Here is a 22,811-nt window from a genome sequence, read left to right on the forward strand (position 1 = left end):
CTGGGCACTTCTGTCCCCTTTCCCTGGACCTTGCGCCTCTGGTAGTTGCAGGGCTTTGTCATTCAGATCTCAGTTTAAGACTCAACAACACAGTCCGTCTGAGATTACTCTCAATCGCTTCACCTTATTTTAATTTTCTGCAATGCACACTCCACTGATATTTCGTTTGCCCTCCTCCTCCTGTTTAATCACCGCATTCCTCAGAGCCACAATACCGTGTGGCATATGGTAGGTACACGACAAGTAATTGTTGAACGGATGCACAGCGCCTTCTGTGTCCTGGGGCTGTGCTCATCTGTGAGGGCTGCGCTGTCTTCGAAATGGAAATTCCATTTTGGGGATTAAGTGGATGCACGTTACACTCATCCATTCTGCACCAGTAACCTGCCTTCCTCTATTTCCTTGCTCCTCCCTGAGAGATGAGGGGAGAGAGAGAGAGAGAGAGAGAGAGAGAGAGAGAGAGAGAGAGAGAGAGAGAGAGAGAGGGAGGATATTTGGAAAGTCTAGGGTCATCACTGGTTTTCTGCCACATTCCGTTGGCTTCATCAGGCTGAACGTGACATGCCGTTAAACATCTGCAAAACAAGCACTGAGAGCTCGGAGACTTCTCCGCCCGCCAAGGACAAACAGCAAAAGATCAGCTGCAGCCTCTCAGCACTGCACGCTGGGAGCTGTAGTCTCCGGGGAGATGGGCTCCGAGCATGCTGGGAGCTGTAGTCCAGGGACGCAGAGACTCTACGCGTCCAGTAAGCGAACGAGGAATCTCGCTCTGCATGCTGGGAATTGTAGTCTTTCCGTGATCTCGCGCCTCCGGAGTGTCGAGGTACCGAGGCCGCCGCCATTTTAGGTCCCCAGGTGCGGCGTCGGAGAACCACAGAGCGCAGGCGGGCTCAGCCCCGGCGCCGAGGCGGGGCCGCCCCGCGCCCGCCCCTCGCTCAGGCCCCGCCTTTCCCCACGTGTCTGCCGCCAAGGGGAGGCGCCTGAGCCGGAGCGGGCCAGCCACCGGTCCGGCCCCGTCTTAGCTCAGGCTCCTGTCGGCGGCGCCCTCGGAGCGGCCCCGGCTGCCCGATGCTTCCGCCCCGGCTGCGGCCAGCGGGGCTGGACGCTTAGTGCCCGGCGCAGGCCCGGGAGACGCCCGCGCGGGAGGGAGCGGCCTCCGCCCCGCGGGGCCGAGCGGCGTGAGGACGAGGAGGCGGCGGCGGGGAGGAGGATGGGGGCCAACCAGTTAGTGGTGCTCAACGTGTACGACATGGTGAGTGCGGCCCCGGCGCTTCCTGTACCGCGTCCCCGCCCCCGGCCCGGGTCCCAGAGTGGGGGAGGGAGCGGCAGCGTCTCGGGCGCCCGCGTCGCTCTCGCGGGCTCGCTCGCTCGGTCGGCCCGAGCAGGGCTGCGGCCAGGGCTGGAGCCGCCCGAGCCCCTGGCGCCCGCGGCTCCCCCGGCCTGGGCCCGACGCTCGCGGACGAGCAGTGTCCTTCCCGCCGGGCTTCCGTCGCGGTCCCGACCTCCCCGCCGTCGCCTGGCCCGGGGCTGCCCGCGCGTCCCGATCGCCGCGCTGCCCGGTGCGGCCGAGCTTCCGCGTCCCCCGACGCCCAAGTCCTCAAAGTCCCTGGCTCTCCAAGTCCAGAAAGTCGCCGCTGACGGTGCCGAGGCTAGAAAACCTCCAAAGGTGAACAGGGCCGGCACGCCCTGGCCTCCGAGGCAGCCTCATTAAAATGAATGAGGCCAAGATTGATCAGAACGGCCACGCTGAATTATTTACCGAGCACCTGGCGCTCTGAAGCCCACTTTCCAGGTGATGCAACAGGTGGAGGACGGGCCCAGTGGAGAGGGAGGGGACAGCCTGTCCGCCATGCTCTCCAACTTTGAAGTTCTGCCTGAATCCAGACTCGAGTTCTAGGGCTGGTTCGCCTGACCTTTGCCCCTGAAATTCCCTCCAGGAAAAGCAGCCGCCTGACAGTTGTCATTCCAGTTGCGTGCAAGTTCGGGTCTGTTGGCTTGCCTCAGGTTATGTAGTTTTTGTAAAGGATGACCTCTGCCTGAAATGTTCAAAATTTCTTGTAAGTGAACTGACAAATGAAAAGTTCCCCATCGTTAGTTTTGCTGGTTTAAAGATGCAGAAGGCTCAGCCAGGAGTTCAAGCCCAAGTACCACCAAAAAAAAAAAAAATCTGTAGCTGGGAATCTTGGTTCTCGTTTGCAGGACTACACTTTTTTTTTATTATTCATATGTGCATACAAGGCTTGGGTCATTTCTCCCCCCTGCCCCCACCCCCTCTCTTACCACCCACTCCACAGGACTACACTTTTAATTCCCTCGTACTGTGTCTTAAGTTTCTAAGTGCAGACTGGAATATGGGTAGAAAGGAATTCCGCTTGCTGTATCTGGGAATGATGCCAGCTGGGCCTGGCCACAACTTGAGGCAAGTACCCTAGATCTCAGGTAAGCCTGCAGGTGAAAGGAGGGGCTCACAGACCACAAAGATAGGAATGGCCCCAGAAAAGCACTGCACTGTGCATGGTTGGGGATCTTGTCACTGGTTAAGAAGTAATTCTGGAGTTTTAAACTCTTTGTGTTCCACTTCACACTTTTAAAAAAATTATTATTAAGACTTAATATTGGTCTCTTATTATTTTAAGTGCCCTCTATCTGAATTTGGTTTCTTTTTTTGTTGATGAAGACTTGCAAACCATCCGTCAGGATGTAGTCTGCTCTTGAGAATGTATTTTAAAATCTATCCTATTTTTTGAAAATTAGGATTTATGCAATCGCCATAAGCCATGCTTTCTTCAGCACCTAAAGTAAAGTGGCTAACGTAGAGTTTCGCTTTTTAAATTCACCTGAAAATGCATTATTTGCTGTATGGTGAGCGTCTGTGCAGTGAGTGTTCTGTGAGTCATTGATAATCGTGGCAAGCTGGCACAGGCTAGACATGGTTTCAGACTGGTATTGTGTAGAGGAGGAGTGTTCTGAATGATGCTGAAATACTGACTAATATAAAAAGACTTTATTCCTCACATCACTTTTGTAGTTAGAGGGGAAGCAGGCAGAGGGTAAGTGGCCTGCCTAGGCAGCTGAAACTGGGCTAGAATTTCCAGACCACGTCTTCTTGCTCCGTTATCTTCTCTACTGAATAATTCCCAGGATTATTTCTCACATATCGCTTTGTCCTGTCAACAGGAGGAGAAGTGTATGAATCAGAATGGTATAGTTGAATTATTTAAGAAACTTGCCCTTATATGTACTTTTGAGGGCTTTTGGTCTGTGAGTGTTGTATATCACTAACTCAGCAACTTAACATTACTTATTTTATTATGACCCTGTAGAAGTCACAGGATAAATTAATTATCCTTTCTTCTTTAAGGAATTTAGACTATCATAAGGAAGATGCACAAGTAGTAACAATTCAAGACAGAGTACATGATTTGGTAAGAGCAGAAAAGGAGGCAAAGGAGACTGTGTGGTTGTAGGATCAGGGAATGCTGAAAGGTGAAAGCAATGAAACCCGAACCATTGATGGTTCCTCCAGGGCCAGAGAACAGTCAGATGAACTACATGGCAGGAAAGCCTAGTCTGGTTGGTGTACTATGGGGTGTGATGTACGAGGGAAGACAGTTCCACTGGAACTTCACAGTTGGATTTATTAATGCTTGCTTGAATTAAGGGCTGAGGGGACTTTGAGCAGGGAAACCATATGACATTTAGTGAACAGAAACTGAGACCCTAGTTACAGAGCAAAACTAATGAGTGAAAGTACACATTTTTGTTAACTCCATTTTTTCCTATCAGGTTTTAGTTTTGATATGCTTTGCTTGATGCCAAGGGTCAATTCCTTTTATATTTGGTTATAATTTCTCTTCCTCACAGATCCTTTATGTTTGCTGTTGCTCATAGGCCTCGTACATCAACTCTTCCAAACTTAGTGGGAAAATCAGCCACTGGTTTGCTGTTATGATCACTGTTCATAGAGGACGATGGCTGTGTGCTTGTGCCTCTTTGTCAGAAGATCATCTGCTTCAGTGTGGATCATTTCTCCTCCGTAGCTGCCTCATAGACATAAATAATTGTGTCAGGCTTACCTGTATTAACTTCTCCTGGAGTAGTGTCATCCTCAAAAGGTTCTTTAATCATGCACAGTGCTGGTAAATTATTACTTGCTGTCTTCTCAGTGTTTATGTTCCTCTGTGTACTTCTGGTAGTCTACCACCAATGAAATATGTCCTGGAGTTGTGTTCTGAGTCTTGAGAATGAGGTTATTCACATATTCCTGGTTTACCTGTGTACATAGCAGGCAGGTGATTCGGATTAGTTTTAATTACTGGGACAAATCTCTGGTGTAGTTGCTTTAACACAGTGTCTTTAGTTTTCATAGAACCAAGTTTTGTGTTTCAAATGATTTGGGCTTCTAATGAATTTCTTTTCTTTCTTTCTTTTTTTTTTTTTTTTGTGGCAGTGAGGTTTGAACTCAGGGCCTCACACTTGCTAGGCAGGTGATCTTGAGCCACTCCTGCCAGCCCTTTTTTTATAATGGTTTTTTTGAAAGAGAGTCTCCCAAACTATTTGCCTAGGCTGGCCTTGCACCAGGATCCTTCTGATCTTTGCCTCTTGAGTAGCTAGGATTATAGGTGTGAACCACCAGTCCCCTGCTCTTCCTGATTTTTTTTTTCAGGGCTATCTTCCCCTCTCCCTATTTTTAAATAGTAACTGTACATCTTCAGGGTCTTAAAAGAATGGAAAAGAAGCACTCTTTAACACTCTTCAGATAAGGACATTTTTGTTTGATTCCATCTATTCTTTTGGCCTGCCTCTCTCCGTTAGACTCCTTCAGGAGGATATGGGTTGTACTAGTGTGGTAGGTGTGACATCTCATACGTCTGTAGATGTAATCCAGACTTTCTGAACCAGTTCTAGACTTACACATCTAAATGTACTCGTCACCTAAATGGTTCCCTAAAATCCATGAAGCAGCATGTCCAGAAACAATCTTCTTCCTTCCTACCTTTCTGTACGTCACACCTTTCCCTCTCACCCCATGCTTGTAATTTTATCTGGATAGTTAGCGCCTTCTACTCAGTGTCCCATACAACAACTTGGAAGTAAACCTAAATTTCTCTTTATTTTTTTCCAGTGCTGGGGATGGAACCTAGGGCCAGGCACATGCTAGGCAAACACTCTTACCACTGAGCTACATCCCCGGCCGTCTTTATTATAAACCCTTCAGTTGCTCACCCAGCTTGGTCTCTTTTTGTTTGAAAGTAACAGAACTCAACAATCAGTGGCTTAACATGGAAGACTACCTTAAGTCCAAAGATAAACAACCCCTGAGTTAGTTTTGTAGCTCAGTCATGTTACCAAGATCCAAGATTTTCCGTCTTCTGACTGTCCTGAGCTCAGCCTGTTGACCGAACAGGAAGACAGGAGGGTGGGCATTTCTCTCCATATGCTTCTGTCCTTTAACGGAGAGGAGAATCTGCCCGAGACTCCCTCCTGCCCCCAGAGATTATTCAGAATTGGCTCACATGGAACTGTTGAAGCTGAGTAAATGTATATGTGGCTTTTCTAGCCTTCATAGGTGAGTTGCAGGTGAGGAGTCTGCCACACCACTAGCCCTTTTTTTGTTCTAGTTATTTTGGAGATAAAGTCTTACTTTTTGCCCAGGCTGGCCTGAACTGTAATCCTGTTTTACACTTCCCACCATATCTGGGATGACAGGTGTGTACCACTGCTCCAGCTGTTGATAAAGGTGAGGTGTCACAAACTTTTTGCCCAAATTTGCCTTGGACCATGATCCTCCCAATCTTAGCTTCCCAAGTAGCTTAAGTTTACCCGAGTGAGCTACTGGTACCCAGCTCTGAATATTCTTTAAATTGGTTATTTTATTCCTGTTTCCATTGCTGCTTCTCAAATTCAGGCCCTTGTTTCTTTCTGTATAATATAATGATTTTCTTCCTAGTTTTATTTTTTAGTATTGCTTCTTTTTTTTTTTTGCAGTGCTGAAGTTTGAACTTAGGGCCTACACCTTGAGCTACTCATGGTGTTGATATTTTTGAGATAGTCTCTCTCAAACTATTTACCCAGGCTGTCTTCTAACTGCAGTGCTCCTGATCTCTGGCTCCTGAATAGCTAGGATTACAGGCGTGAGCCACTGACACCCGGCTAGTACTACTTTTTTTTTTAATCCACCTTCCATTCTATTGCCAAACTTAACCTTTCTGAAACATAAGTGATTGTTCCATTCCTCTGCTTAAAATTACCTGCTGAATAGTCATGTTCTTTATAATGTGGCCCCTACCTGACAATTAAAAGCCCATCTCCTGGACGTTTTTAGCTCATACAGTGAAAATTTTTAGTTACCCAAGCAAGCTGACTTGTGTTCACTCCAGTATCTTGACGCATGCTGGTTCTTCTGTCTGGGATGTCTTAGTCCAGTGTCAGTCAGCTATAGCCTCCTGTTCCTGCTATTGTTCGCCTTGTTCGTCAAAGTGCCAGCACTTCAATACGTGGACAGATCATGTGAGCCTTCTCTTTGGTTTGTTTTTCAGTTTTTTTCCCCCTTTTGTATCTTTACTTACTTAGTACATTGCTGGATTTTAGCTTTGGTTTGTTGGAATAGGGTGACCAAATGAAGGAAGAAAGGATCATAGAGATGGGGAAGAGGAAAAACATTAATTTTGATAAATTTTCTCTTATTTTTTAATACTAGACTGAGGAAATGTTTTTAATCTGTTTATTTCTTGAAGTTTGGTCTTAGAAGATAATCTTCTGAAAACATTGTCAGTTTTTGAATTTTAAATTGTTAATGGAAACTAGTCTTCATTTTCTTGTACCAAGTATGCTTCTTAGGTCACTGTCACTTCCTACCACTTGACAAGGAAACTGACCCAGGGCTGGGGGCATGGCTCAAGCTGTAGAGCCCTTGTGTAGTAAGGGCAGGGCCCTTAGTTCTGCCCCCCCATGGCATTACCCCCACCCCTTCTCCAGGACCAAGCACAGGGCCTTGTGCATGCTATGCAAGTGCTCTATTACTTAGCTACATCACTACCCTACCCCTTTTTAATGGTTTAGTATATATAAGAAAATTCAGCGTCCCTATTTTTTTTTTTCCTATTGCTGCAGCAACAAACTGGCAAAGACTTAACCGTTTGAGACAGCAGTGTGTGTTTAGCTCACACTTCTGTAAGCTAGAAGTTCAGGTGGTCTAGGCTAGTTCTAGACGTCACAAGACCAAAGTCAAGGTGTTAGGCTCTGGGGACAAATCTGTGTCAAAGCTTACTCAAGTGATTAGCAGAGTTGACTGCTTATGGTTTAGGTTCCAGGTCCCATTCCTTGCTGACTGTCAGCTGGGAGCCTTTGTCAGCCACATAAAGGGTCTTCTAGTTAGTTCTCCATCTTCAAACCAACATTGGCATGTTGAGTCCTCATGCTTCCATTATTTCTGTCTTCTGCCCTATCTCTTCCACCTCCAGAAGGGCTTGTGTAGTTAAGTGGGTCTCACCCAGATATTCCAGTGTCATTTACCTATCATCCAGTGTCACAACTATACCTGCAGTCATTTTGCCATGTAATACATGCACAAGTTCTGGGGGTTAGATTGCGAGTATCTTTGGGAGTCATTCCACCTGCCATATCATCTACGAAAAGTGTACTGTAAACCCCAAAATGCTTGGTGTTCCCTTTTAGCAGTTCATCAGCTTGGCATAGGATAAATATTAACCTAGTAACTTCAAATAGAAAATTCAGAGTATTTGGGGGGGAAAAACAGAATATTGATGACTAAAGCTGAAGGGGCACAGTGTGTGCCAGCTCAGAACTGCAGCGGTCATGTTATGATGGACATAGTTAACAAAGAAGAATTTTTGATACTTCTAAAATACCAGAGAGGGCTGAGTTGTGGCTCAAGCAGTAGAGCACCTGTCTAGCAAGAGTCAAGCCCTAAGTTCAAATCCCACTATCACCAGCAAAAAACAAAAAGAAAGAAATTAAAGTATTAAGGAGAGCCTACTATTCAGATTAACTCTTTTCTTTTAATGGATTTTTCTCAAGTCAGGATATTCTGTTTGCTCACTGTCAGATTCTGTCCAAGCTTATTTGGTTTCCAAAGCGACATTGTTCAAGTACCAGCCAACTGGTCAATAGACTGAAAAGGGAAGACTTTCACAGTAATCTTAAACTATAAGAAAGGCAGTGTAATGATAAAATGGAATGAGGATGTGGACTACATGAAAGTAATTTTGTTTCACTTTATCTGCAGTGCATTTGGTGTATGGTATGTAGCTTCCTGCCCCAAAACAAAAATTTAAAATTAATTAATTGTCCCCACGTTATTTGAAATTAAGTCTTTTCTCATTGTGAAGTCATCCTTATAATACTGAATTCTTGCCAATATAAAATTACTGATTTTAGTTTTATTACTGCACTTTTTTTTTTCTTGGCAGTACGGGGGTTTGAATTCAGCCTTGTGTTGCTAGGTTTGCTAGACAGACACACTACCATCTGAGCCACTCTGCCAGCTCTGTTTTTGTGTTGAGTTTTTTGAGCTAGGGTCTCATGAACTATTTGCCTGGGCTGGCTTCAAACTGTGATCCTCCTGATCTGAGTAGCTGGGATTACAGGTGTGAGCCACCTGCGCCCGGCTATTACTGCACTATTTTAATTATTATCGTTTCACATTATGTTTAGAATCTGGCTGGGCCAGTTTCCTGTCATGAATTGTTCCAAAGTTTTCTTGGCTTTAATTCATTTCCTTTTTTAGGAGACTTTTTAAGTCTCTCTTAAAAAAAAAAAAAAACATTTCTTTTTAATGTGTGTTAAAATACATATAACATTTATCGTATTAGCTATTTTTAACTATATAGTTAGTAGCATTAAGCATACTCACATTGTTCTGCAACCAGCCTCCAGAACTTTTTATTTTATCTGAAAAGTTCTGAAATTCTGTACCCATTGAATAACAGCTCCCCATTTTCCCTTCTTCTCAACTGGTACCTTCCATTTTACTTTCTGTCCTTGTAAATTTGAGTAGGTACCTTGTTCAAGTGGAACCACAAAGACTTGTTGTTTATGGCTGGGTTATTTTCCTTAGCCTAATGGCCTCAAGTTCTGTCCTTGTAGCATTGTAAGAGTTCCCTTCCTGTGCTGAGCAATGCTGCATGTATGCGTGCGCCACACCTGTTTGTCCATTCACCCCTTCCACTTTTCGCTGTGGTTAATGCTGCTGTGAACATGGATGTACACATAACTGTTTGAGTCTCAGCTTTTGATTCTTCTGTGTATATGCCAGAAGTCTGTAGGTGTGTTTTCATTGGACTTGCACTAAACCTATAAATAACTTGAGAAAAATTGGCATCTGTTCCATTGGAGGCTTCTTCCACCCCATTGATGAAAGTGTAATGACTTTTTTTTTTTTTTTTTTTGCAGTACTAGGGTTGGAAGTCAGCCTAAAACTTGAGCCATTCCACCAGCCCTTTTTTTGTAATGGGTTTTTTGACATAGGGTCTCTTGAACTATTTGCCTGGTCTGACTTTGAACCACAGTCTTCCTGATTTCTGCCTCCTGAGTAGCTAGGATTACAGGCGTGAGCACCAGTGACATTTCTGAATGTCGCTGTGTGATAGGTAAGACACCTAAAAAATTAGCTAGCATTTGTTGCCCTTAACGCAGAGAAACTAAAGCAGATACCTTAAAAGCAACTGAGGCCAATAGGAAAAGGGGACCAGGAACTAGAGAAAAGGTTAGATGAAAAAGAATTAACCTAGAAGGTAACACGCACAGGAAATTAATGTGAGTCAACTCCCTGTATAGCTAACCTTATCTCAACCAGCAAAAACCCTTGTTCCTTCCTATTATTGCTTATACTGTCTCTACAACAAAATTAGAGATAAGGGCAAAATAGTTTCTGCCGGGTATTGAGGGGGTGGGGGGAGAGGGAGGGGGTGGAGTGGGTGGTAAGGGAGGGGGTGGGGGCAGCTGGGAGAAATGACCCAAGCCTTGTATGCACATATGAATAATAAAACAATTAAAAAAAAATAAAAAAAGAGGGGAGAGAGTAGTAAGGGAGGGAGGAGGGAAGGGAAGGGGAAACAGAAGGAAAGAAAGACCCGCTCAGAACCATGCCTCAGTGGTAAGAGTACGGTCTTAACCAAAAGGTCTCAAAACTAAAACTATGATCTTGGCCACCACTTTCTATTTCTCCTTCCTCGAGTCGCCCCTTCTACTTCTCAGGAAAGTATTGTGGGATCTGGAGGTAGAGGTGGTTCAGTCAAGGCCCTGGCTTCCATCTCCAACGCTGGAAAAAAAGAAGAAAAGTACTCTGCTTTTCTGTTTGTCTTACCTGAAGCTCTATCTGCCAGCCATTTCTCTGATGGTTACTTTTAAAGTTTTTAGTTAAACACCTGCCTAAAGTTGCTGGGAAGGTATTCTTTAGACATAGGTGACTAACACATAAGGCAGTAGATATGTAAAGTACATTTCCCTCTATAATAATGGGTGGGTTTCATCCAACCAGGCAAAACAGAAAGGACTAGGGTCCCCAGCCTGTAGTTAGGCCGCACCATCGACTATTTCCTGGTTTGCAGCCTGCAGGCCTATTATAGGGTGGGGACTTGCCAGCCCCAACTGTCTTGTGGGTCAGTTCCTTAAAATAGTCACTCCATGCCCATCATTATCTGATCTAGGTTCTACCTTCTGCCCTTAGTCCCAGTGTCTGCACCTCAGCAACTGAATATGGCCACACCATCATACTGACTGAGCTCCCTTTCCCACCGTGACCACAGATCCCAAGAGGGCCCTAAATGCTATCTGGCAATGCTTCCTGTGCCTCTGCTCAATTGGCTTTCCCTCTTTCCAACACATGACAGTATTTCATGCTGTCTGCCTGCCTTGTTCTCAGCTGCTCCCAGAGGTGACCTCACAGCTTACTTCACAAGCAACTGAAGAGGTCTCTCACCCTTCTCCCAGCACTGGCTGCTTCCATCTGCGTTCCCTCCCACTCCTCATACTCAGTTGGTCACATCCATCTGTGGTCAAGCCTTCCGCTTCGAACTGCCACCCCTCTCTCTGCCTTGGCAGTTTTGCCTCTCTGCCATGTCATTCCCCTCACCGGTGACTAGGCGCATCTGTTCCTGGTGCTCAGCCACTTAAACTGAGGGAGTCAGTGTTGAACTTTACTACTGGCTTTGTTTACCATCCGCTATGCACATGCACTCAAACTGGAGCTCCATTCTTTTTAAATCAACTTCTGGAATTGGTCACTGTGTGCATGGGGGTGTGGGTGTGTGTAGTTTGAAGTTTGAGACAAATCTTGCTGAATAGCCTCGAATTCAAGATCCTCTTGCCTTAGCCTCCTGAGGCTGGGATTATAGGTATACACCACCACATCCAGCAGAAATGTGGTTTGGGTTTTTTAATTTGTTGGGGGTTTGGTGGTACTGAAGTTTGAACTCAGAGTCTTGAACTTGCTAGGCAAGTCCTGTACCACATGTCTTTTTGCTTTAGTAATTCTTTAGATAGAGTCTTGTGCTTTGCCTACACTGGCCTCAGCTACAGTCCTTCTATCTCTGTCTTCCATGTAGCTGGAATTACAGGCCTGAGCCTCTGTGCTGGGCAGAAATGTATTACTTTTAAGAGACTCGCAGCCAAGCACCGGTGGCTCATGCCTGTAATCCTAGTTACTAAGGAGGCAGAGATCAGTAGGATCGAGGTTCCAAGCCAGCCAGGGCAAATAGTTTGCCAGACAAAAATCTATCACAGGAAAGGGCTGGTGGAGTGGATCAAGGTGTAGGCCCTGAGTTCAAACCCCAGTGCAGTGAAAAAAAAAAAAAAAGAGAGACTAGCAAGTAAGAAAGAGCAAGACTTACCATATGTCAGCCCCATTCCTTCTGACTTGTTGCTCTTTCATCTGTGGCTACCAAGCAATAATGCAACAGCATAGATTTTTAGTTTTGTCACTCTGTAGTGACATTGAGGGCAGAGATAGTGCCTTACTCTTGTCTTTATCCCCAGAGCTGGTTACTTTAAGGCAGCTTGTTGGGCTTGCCGTCCTAAAATACTGCTTTTCTCAATTGAGTCTAGTTCACCCTTGCTGCCCACAGGAGGATACCATAGAAGCATGCTGCTGGGGACCAGTTGCCAGAGGCTTGCACAAGCTTATTTGCTCGTTTCTGCCCTCTGGCTGGCTGTTCACCTCTAGAGGCCTGATTTTCCACTATACTTTTTGTTTTTTTATTTTTTGAGATAGGTCTTACTTTGCCACCCATCTGGTCTCAGCCTCCCAAGCTCATGTCACCTCGGCCCTCTCTGCTGTTTTTATGGACTCTTCCTAGCCTGCCATGTGCCTGTGAGAGCCCTAAACCACCTGCAGTGGTTCAGAGTAAGAGGCCGGACTGAGGAAAAGCCAGCAAGTGGCTGCTGGGCTCAGCCTTCTTGGTCAAGCCTGCTGTCTGGAATTTGTTACAACAGCTGATGTGATACAGCTCTTTGTCTTTGTGATATAGCCTGGAATAGGGCTGCATGTATTTATAGCTAACCTTTTTAGCTGTGTGACCTTGAGAAGTTACTTAACTGCTCTAAAATGGGAATAGGAGTGGTACTAGCTCATAGGGTCCTTATATTAGTCGGTTTAAGTAAAATGCATAGAATGATAGCAGTGACATGGTAAGCATGAGAAAGCATTAGCTATTGTTATTGCTGTGCTGTCACTGTGGTATTACAGAAGCTGAGGGTGCTGCCATTTGTTCCAGCAGCAACAACACTTGAGAGTCACATTTCCTCACTTTATTTAAAGGAATTTTACACTGTACAGAACAGTGCTATCCAACTGAAGCAGTAAATGTAGAATTGTTTTTGACATTTGCTCCGAAATCTTCATCATAATATATGTATAAAATTAGGGTTAATTAGGCTTTAACATTTCTGGAAGTTGTCAAAAAATAAAACTTAGCCTGAGATTGGTTCATACCTACCAAAATGTAATTATAATTTCTAGCTTTCTGTCCAATAGTAAGTTAGAAGAACCGTCAGATAAGACTGTGATGTGTTCGTTTCTCTAGCAGTTCCGCATTACTAAATTAGAGGTGAAGTGAGCACATTATAGGATGTTTAGACAAGCAGTAGGTGCCGGGAGTTTCTTTTTACTTCTGATGGTACATGAGGGGCACCATAGTTTCTCATTTGGAGAAAATAATGAATTAATCTCCGTCTTAATTGAAGTTGGCAGGATATTTCGAGATCATATAAAGAAAACCAGGGCCACATGAGGCTATCTCTTAGGAGGTGCAGTGGTGGTAGAGAAAAAGCAGGTGATAAAGGCTAGTGGGCTCTGTTGACAGCACGGTGAACATACCTCACAGGATTAATAGTTTCATGTGGCCTGTTATATAAAACAGTAAGTGAAAGTGCATTTTAGAACAACATCCCAAAAATGAGTTACTAATTTATGGTATTTGTACATGTTTCCGTTTTGACACTCAAATTGTGATTGATTGTTCCTTATGGACAAAGACTAATTAATCATCCCTCTATTTCCACTGTCTAGCATGGTCCCTGATACAGCATAAGAAATGACATATATTTTGTTGAATCAAAGTTGCTTTGATGTAACTTTGCTGATAAGCAAGCATTTAAAATGAGGTTTAAGCTGGGGTGCAACTTAGAGGACCCTTCTAGAACAGTGTTTCTCAATTTTGTCTTGACTCAACTAAGAAATACATTTGATATCAGACCCATTATACACACGTAGCAAAAGCCCTTTCAGGAAGCACCTGTAATAAGATGTGCTGTAGTGATAATACCTCTGGTAAGCTCTGTTCAGTTACTTTCACTCAATTAATGCTGGCACAGTAGAATCTAGATCTAAAAAACCATACAACACGATTGTAAAAGGGGACAGTTTGGGAGGAGGAAAGGACAGAGTGACAGGGCAGGAGGTGAATATTATACAAGTACATTATGTATATGTATGAAAAATAGCACAGTGAAACCCACCAAAACTGTTGAAAAGAAGGGGGGAGAAGGGAGGATGGTAAAGAAAGAGTAATATGCATGTTGTAAATATCATAATGAAACTCCTTTGTACAGTTAATTTATGTGAATAAGAATTTTAGAAATGTGATCTATGTGTGGCCATGAAGCTGCTGTTTGGATGTGATTGGAGACTTCTCAGCAGCAGCTAGAGAGTGATGCCAGGTGATGCTGTCTCAGAGAGGGCAGTGGGCACTGCTGGGTGTAAACAAGTGCAAAGAGCAGAAAAGTGGGCATTAATATATCCCCAACTTCTGTCTGTACCTTCTCTTCCCCAGAAGCAGTAGCTTCATTCCTTGTGCAAGCGTGAATCATCAGCATCTCAACTTGCTTCTTTTTTATTGTCCTTAGTAAGTGATGTATAAATGATGCAACAAATGCTTCCTTGCGCTTTGGCAATAAAAGTGATTTCTATTAAAAAAAAAATGCTGGTGCAAGTCACTGAAATGATTTCAGGATTCACAAACGAGTTACAACCTGAAGTTTAAAAGTTACCTCTCGAGAAGTCTGGCTCTATGAGAACAGGGCCTTTGTTGTGTTTGTGTCTATATGGGTAGTGCTTGGCACATAGTAGGTGTTCAATAAAGATTTGTCAAATGGACATTTTTCTTTTCTATAGGCCACCTTTACAAACAGGGTGAGAGGGCTGGGGGATAGCTCAGTGGTAGAACCTGTGTTTAACAGGTGTATTGAATCCCTAGCACCCCCAAAAAAGAAAGAACAATGAACAGGGTAAAGGCGGAAATACTACAGCCTTTTTGCTACCTTTCAGTTCATTACTATTTGGGCTGTTAGCTGAAATGCAAATGTACTAAAAATAAGGAAGATACAGAATATAAATAAGGCTTTCCTCAGCTTCATACGGTTACAGTTAAGCGCCTAATCTAGGAGGTTAGCCAAGTACAAGAAGGCCTTAAAAGAAGTTAAAAGATTTTACCAAATATTTGACACCAGCCATAAACACAACTAGAGGAAGTGTTGGATACGAGAGATTTGCCAAGAACTTGGTTTTTGCCGGACAATGTAGTGTCAGGACAAAGAATGGATAGTTCCATCACTAGTGTGAAATTGTGAATTACATAAAGTAGATTGTAGACTTAGTCTTAAAAATAGAGATTGATTCACCATTGACTAGACTTTTAAAAACCTTTCTCCTTTAAAGCACTTAACAGTTCACAGTGATCCTGGATCTAGCTTGTTGTAGGTCCTAAAAATTAGATCCAATGACAAATGCAATAATTTGCTTTCAAAATTAGTTTGCCTAATGGATAAAGAGGAGGAAACTTTAGCTCTGTCCAAACACACAGCCCCGCACTTCCTAATTTGGGGCTGTTGTGTAAATACAGTGTAGTTCAGAACGGTGCCTAGGAGCTTTTAAAGGACAGTTCTTAAGAAGACTAATCTTCAAATTTATTACAAGACTTGGGCCTTGAGTAAGAGAGGGTGAGGCTGAATAATTATGCTAAAACTGTCCCAGCAAATAGGAAGTATGGCACCCAAGCTTTACTGTATGTGACTGCATTCTCAAGAGGAGAAAAGAAAACTTTACAGAAATTTGAAGAATCTAAAATACTGTTAACTAAAAAGTTACCAGTATATTTTGTAATCAGGAGTACAGTACTTGATTTTGAACATTAAAGCTTTTTAGTACTCAAAGTTATCAGTAATGCATAAATAATACAATGAAAATTGGTTTTGTTACATAGATTTCCCACCCCCATCCCCCAATAAGATTTAGTGAGTGTGAGCTTGTTTTCAAAAATACTTGCTGGTAATGAAAAGATGGGACTTTTCCTTAGACATGCTAACGAAATGGGATCTTAAACAGGATCTTACATTCTGCACCAGCTTCACAGACACAGCCCTGGGTGCCTGTGCTTTCATCTAAACTGAAGTGGCTGGCAGTTCACTCAGTGACTTCTCACTCACTCTGCTTTACCAGAGATAGCATTTCAGCATGATTTTCTATTATAGCCTTTCTGTAAGTGTGTGTGTGTGTGTGTGTGTGTGCATTTGCATGTTTATTAGTGTAAGTTAATTGTGCACAGGGCTTTCATTGTGATAATGCCCTAGATGTGTACAATGTACTTTGGTCAAATTCACCCCCTACAGTATTCTCGTATGCCCTCACTTTCCTCTCTGCTTTCCAGATATATTTAGTGGGTTTCATTATGATCTTTTTATATAAAGTATATATATATATACATAGGTATATGTGTGTATATATATATGTATATGTTCACCCCCTAGCACCTTTCCTTCCTCCCACCTCACTGTTTCTCCCCTCTCAACATTCCCCCTTTTACACTTATGTCCCATTATTATTTTAGGTCTAGATTCCACATCTGAGCAAAACACATGCGATATTTGGCTTTTGGAGCTTGGCTTATCTCACTTATCAGCATGATCTCCAGTTCCATCCATTTCTTTATGACATAATTCTTTATGACAGAATAATATTCCTTTGTGTATATATACCACATTCTCTTTATCCATTCATCAGTTGTTGGGTACCGAGGCTGATTCTGAAGCTTGGCTGTTGTCATCATGGTACATGAACGTGAGCATTCGGTTGTCTCTATTGGGTGCTGACTTACACTTCTTCAGATATATGCCTAAGAGTGGTGTGGCAGGATCTTCAGATATTTGTATTTTAGTTTTTTGATGAACCCCATACTGATTTCCATAGTGGTTGTACTAGTTTACGTTCCCACCAACAGTGTATGAGGTTCATCCCCCACCCTTGCTAGCATTTGTTGTTTGTTTTCTTGATGACACCCATTCTGACTGGGGTGAGGTGGTTTTGATCTGCATTTCCTTTTGGGCTAAGGATGTTAAACATTCCTTCTATTGTATCTGTTGTCCATTTGTGTTTCTTCTTTTGAGAACTCTGTTCGGGTCACTTGCCCATTTATTAATTGAATTTTCTGTTCTTTTGGTGTTTAATTTTTTGAGCTCTGGATATTAACCCTTTATCCAGTGACTATCTGGCAACGCTTTTCTCTCATTCTGTGGGCTGTTCATTCTGGTAATTGTTTCCTTTATTGTTCAGGAGCTTTTTAATTTGATGCAGTCGCATTTGTCGATTATTGCTTATTTCCTGGGTACTTGGAGTCCTATCATGTGTTCTCTGTATGCCTATCAAGTGTTTTCTCTGTCTCCCTGTAGTAGTTGCAAAGTTTCAATTCTTACATTTAGATCTTTGATCCTTTCAAAGATCAAAAGAATTTTATACAGGATGAGAGGAATCTTTTTCAGTCTTCTACATGTGGCTATCCAGTTTTCCCAGCACCATTTGTTGAAGAGGCTGTCTTTTCTTCAATGTATGTTTTTGGTTCCCTCGTCAAAACTCAATTGACTATAGCTGTGTGGATTTATTTTTGGGTCTTCCATACTATTTTATGGGTCTAAGTGTGTTTTTGTGCCAGTACCATGAACTAGCCTTTCTATAAGATTATTTTGACTCAATCCAGTGCTACCAAGAAGACCTTAGGAGATGGTTTAATAGTGTGACCTTTGGGGACAGTTTTACAGAAGACAGAACTGTGGTAATTGGTTCACTAGCCCATAATCTCTGTTATCCACAGTTTATTAATTGGAGACTTTTAAACTCAATGCCTTTGATTCCCTAAGCACTCTTTTTTTTTTTTTTTTTTTTTTTTTTTTGTGGAAGCCCAGTCACACACTTACTTTAATCCACTCAATATGTAACATTAAACACCGGTTCTAGTTTTGGAGGGAAACAGTCATACTTTATACTTATTCAGATCATCTCATTACAGAAGTTAGGTCCAAGCCCTAAGTGGTTATATTAAGTGTTTTTTAAGTTCCATACTAGGGAGATAGCATTTATTTTGTGCTTTCACCTGGAAGCATAAATTTTTGTTAAACTGATAAGACAAATCATTGACTAAAATGAATTTGAAAGTTCTCTGACAGAAGAATAACAGGACAGTAATATAGCACAATCAGTTCACTGTGTACATAGTACATTGAGGCAAAATTGAGCCCCAAAGTAATTATTCTTGTTTTTTTTCTTCTTTATTTATTGCCTTCCCACATTTTCCCTATTGTTTCCTCCTTCATTTTACATTAGTACTTTAGAATGCTTTTGTTAAAAAACTTTTTAGTATATGTTTACAGGGAGAGTCACTGTGACATTTTTATATCTGCTTACAGTGTGCCTTAGTTAGGTTCACCTCCTGTCCCTACTTAAAACAGTTACAGCAGGTTTTATTGTTCTATTCCATATTTGCATGTAAAGTACAGCGAACATATTCACCCTCTTTTATCCCCTCCCTTCACCCTCCCCACTCCATAGAATGCTTTTTAGCAGCCTTCTGGACTAGAGTGACACTGTTTGGTATCAGAGGAGGTAAAGTTGCATAGTGGCCTTTCCTTGGCCCTCTTCTGTATGCTTATCATCTCCCCAGACTTCAGGAAGTGCAGAACTGCACTATCCTAGCACCCAAGTGAGGTGTTCATCTCCACCTTTTGTGCCCCACGGAAATACAGACCTCTCATAAAACACTGCCTTCTTTACTTCAAGACACCTTTACGTGGACTATACGTCTCAAGAATATAGATAATTCTTGTAGGAGTCTTAAAGTAGAGTCAAATTAACTTTGCTATTGTTTGCTGTTCAATGTAGTGAGTCACCACCCTTGGTAATTTGACATCAACTCAGAGCTTCTTGAAAATTCTGAGAATTCACAGGTAACCAGAACTGATGTGCTTGTTTACACACGACCATAACTTTTCCAGTATGTGGAACAAAAATATTAGTGGATAAATGCATGTATTTGCTCCCCCTTACCCATTAAACCCAGGGCCTTGTATATGCAAGGCAGGCTGTCTACCACAGACTTGCATCTTTGTTGCTGTTTCTTTTGTTTTGTTTTTGAGACAGCTTCTTGCCATGCTGCTCAATCTGGCCTTGCACTCTGGATCCTCCTGCCTCCACCCACCCAGTGCTGAGATTATAGGTTTATGCTAGGTTTGCATTTACGACTTCTAAAACTTTGTTTACTATGGGTCAAGTACTTTAAGTACTATACATGGGTTAATTCATTTAACCCTCACAACAGCCTTCTGAGGCCATTCTGTTTCTTACTGCGTGTACATAATGACATGAAGGGACAGTAGAGAGGTTAAATATCCCCCCACTCCCACTTTGGGTTGAACTAGTACATAGTGAAAAATAATTTGAACCAAGGTGTTCTGGCACCAAAATTCTGAATTAGAATCAAATGCTTTTTTTTAATACCTAAAAAAGTTACCAAACATATGAAGATACCAAAGCTAAACTACCAGATCTCTCAATCCACTGTCTTTGTTTTCAAGTGCTTCAATTTGTGTTCATTGTAATAATTGAATACATTTTTTAAATCTGTGATTAATTCAGATTTAATAGAAGAAATGCCTTTGTGATCTAAACTGGAATAGAGAAACAGTGGGCCTTGCAGTGTGACCTACGGGGAACAGATCCTTAGATTAAACTGACCAGTGATGTCCTCAGCACAAATGGTTGAGCTAGGTGGCTGCCCTGGGAAGTCCTGGTGATTCCTCTGTTGCCCTGTGCTTAGAGATTTGTGGCAGCCTCTAGCTGGTTCACCCTTTGGTAAATTTAAAAGGTTTTAGCAGAAGCAGACTGTAAACAAAGTTTCAAAAGAAACAAGCTGACTTTTCCCATGTAGTTGTGGGCACTGGGCAGACTTGGATCTGGAACCTCCTTTAGTGACTCTCCTAATGTTCTGCAGCATTCTTCTCTTGCACAGCATCTCCTTTGTGTGACAGATTTTTTTCTGCAGGACTGGCCCCTCATGCCATTTTATGTAACTCTTCATCCCACCTTCCGCAGTCGTCTCAGAGCAATAGTTCTTTCTCAAACTAGTCTACTAAATGCTAATTGTATTCTATTCCTAGAGATAAATGTGGTCTTCCCCAGTTCAGATAAGAAGCCAGCTCCTAGGACTGTTTGAATAAAATGTGCTACATTATCCATTTTTGTCAACAACGTATTTTTAAACTTTTGGCATGAACTACTATTTATTGAGACAACAAAATCAATAAAGACATACCCAACACAAATTAACAGGGATCTTGCTAGCACATAGTCATTCTAGTTTAGCAGCTTGTTTTGTTTGTTTTCATAAATACATGTTCTTGGCTGTGATTTCATTTTGCATATTTATAATATTTTCTGTTTGAAAAATTGCTTCTGGTTTGTAAGATGGAGTTAACAGATCACTGTTGCATGATATCTGTATAGTAAGTTCCACACAGAGAAGCCATGTAAGCCTTCTAGGGAGAGTTTTGCTCAAGACATGCTGTATGAAATCAGTTTTGATGGGAATACAATAATTTTTAAAGTAATGACAAAGAATGGAAACCAAATTAGAAAAGCATTGGAAAACATGACTACTCATTTCACAAATCTTACTCAAGTCATTTGGTAAAAGGCTCTGTCCTTCTGTGTTTTTTGGTTCAGTTACAGTTATCTCATTGGATCACTTAAATCACAGCCTAGGGAGGACTTGGAGACAGGGGACTGGGTAGGGCCTGCTGACCTTGAGTTAACTCCTGTCTTCTTGGGCAGCCTGCCCAATGTCTAAAGCTCCAGTCTCCCAGGCGCATTCTCTAATAATAGATCTAGGAAGCCCTGAGAGGAGCAGAAACATTTGGACAGCTTCTCTCTCTCTGGCCACCCCTCCTGGAAGGGCTTACCTCTTTTCTTCTGAATCTGTGAGAAAAAGCATCACACCAAGGAAAAACAGCTAATTTACTCATTTCACAACGTCAGTTGTAGAAGTTTCTTCAGAAATGTGCTACTCTTCATGTGTGAAGAGGCAACTGACCAGAGTACATGTTCAGAATTGTGTTTTCCTGCATTGTTGAGGTGTCACTGTCGCATCCTGTGTTCCTTATGACTAAACACAAGTGTTTAGATGGCAGCTTGTTAGAATTAGAAGTGCGTTCTATAATTTCATGTTATATTTATTTTTTTCATCTGTTGTGCAGTACTGGGATTTGAACTTGGGTCCTCAAGCTTGCTAGGCAGGCATTCCACCACTTGCGCTTCGCACCCAGCCAGAGTTACATAATTTGAGAAGTAACTTATTTACAGATTTTTGATTGGGAACAGAGAGTTCAGGAAACTAAGTGACTGCCTTTGGTGTTATTAGAAAAAGTTTTAGGGGATCTAGTACTTCTGCGTTTTCACTTTTTCCATTGAGCGTCCCATATTCATAATCTACATGAAGGCATGCATCATTTCATGACAGGGCACATCATTAATTGTCTGTTGGCTTTGTCAGGCAGTTTCATTGTGCAAATACCATAGAGTATACTCAACACAATCCTGCATAGTGTAGTCAGTCACCTCAGTGTGGCCTGGTTTTTTGTTTTTTGGGGTTTTTTTTTTTTGGTGCCCAGGGACTTGCTCACTGTATTGTAGCCTCTTGATGAAATCAAGAGACAAGACAAACATGAGATTTATAAGACTCCTGCCTGCTTACCACAGCATCTGGTTTTATAGTAAGCCTTTTTTCTTTAATAAATAGAAGGAGTACACTCTATTAATATAAAGTGTGTAGTATAGTAAATACATGAACCAGTAACAGTCATTTATTATCAGTATTACGTACTGTACACATTGCATGTGTTTAGATACAACAAGCAGTGCATTGATGAGGAATGACTTGAACCATAACTTAATATGGCTCGGTATCACTAGGCAGTGGGAGCTCCTTGCTCTATTATAATCATAGGTGAGGAGGTCTGCAGTTGACTAAAACAGCATTTTATGTGGTACGTGACTGTTTCCGTCACAGTGAAGTTTATATTGGATCACATCTAATAATAAGAACAGGACTGCTGGGTATTGAGGGGGGGGAGCGGGAGGGAGCGGAGTGGGTGGTAAGGGAGGGGGTGGGGGCAGGGGGGAGAAATGAACCAAGCCTTGTATGCACATATGAATAATTTAAAAAATAAATAAATAAATAAAAGAAAAAAAAAGGAGACAGAAAAAAAAAACAGGAAAATGCAAACTTTTTTCTTCATGAATTTCTCGGTTTTTATTTTGTTATCAGAAAAAATTCTAATGCTGAACTCTTTTTTAGGAATAAAATATGTATCTGAAGGAAAATTCACCATTGAGGGACTCGATATATATAAAACACTTTTTGTTTAATCAAAACAAGCAGTAAGCCGGTTGCATTGGCTCACTCCTATAACCTTAAACTACTTTGGAGGCTCAGATTGGGAAGATCATAGTTCAAGGCCAGCCCAGGCAAATGGTTCGAGAGACTCCATCTCCAAAAATAACTAGAGCAAAGTGGACTGGAGGTGTGGTTCAAGTGGTAGAGCTTCTGCTTTGCAAGCATGTAGCCCTGAGTTCAAACTCCAGTCCCACCAAAAACAAACCACAAATTTACCACCTATGAAACAATATACTCAGCCAGGTGTTGTGATCCACAGCTATAGTTCCAGCAGTCAAGAGGCTGAGGCGGGGGATTGAGAGTTTGAGGCCATCCTGGAAACATAGTGAGACCCAGTCTCACAGTCCTGTCTCAGACTCTTCTGCCATTTGTTGTAAGTTGGTAGACTCTTTTTTTCTTTCTTCTTTTGGCACTACTGGAGTTTGAATTCAGGGCTTCATGATGCCAGGCAGATGCTCTCCTTTTTGAGCCATGCCGCCAGCCCTTTTTGCTCTGCTTATTCTGAAAATAGGGTCTCATTTTTTGCCCAGGCCAGCCAGGACCTTGATCTTCCTTTCTTATGCATCCCACCATCACTGG

At 42.5% G+C, this 22,811-nt stretch overlaps 1 protein-coding gene across 2 annotated transcripts in view; it reads left to right on the top strand.

The window, feature by feature from the left end:
* Positions 1-965: 965 nt before the first annotated feature.
* Desi2 (desumoylating isopeptidase 2) overlaps positions 966-22,811 on the top strand; it is a 57,159-nt gene continuing 35,313 nt past the window's right edge. The window contains exon 1 of one of the 2 annotated variants that reach the window (XM_074048793.1): positions 966-1,252. In XM_074048793.1, coding sequence (XP_073904894.1) covers positions 1,211-1,252 — 42 coding nt within the window. In that variant the 5' untranslated portion in view covers positions 966-1,210. Of the gene's footprint in view, positions 1,253-1,545; positions 1,793-22,811 lie in introns of those variants that run through there. The other variant, XM_074048794.1, reaches the window with a different exon arrangement.

This window comes from Castor canadensis, chromosome 11 (assembly GCF_047511655.1).
Source record: "Castor canadensis chromosome 11, mCasCan1.hap1v2, whole genome shotgun sequence".
In the NCBI taxonomy this organism is placed as follows: Eukaryota; Metazoa; Chordata; class Mammalia; order Rodentia; family Castoridae; genus Castor; species Castor canadensis.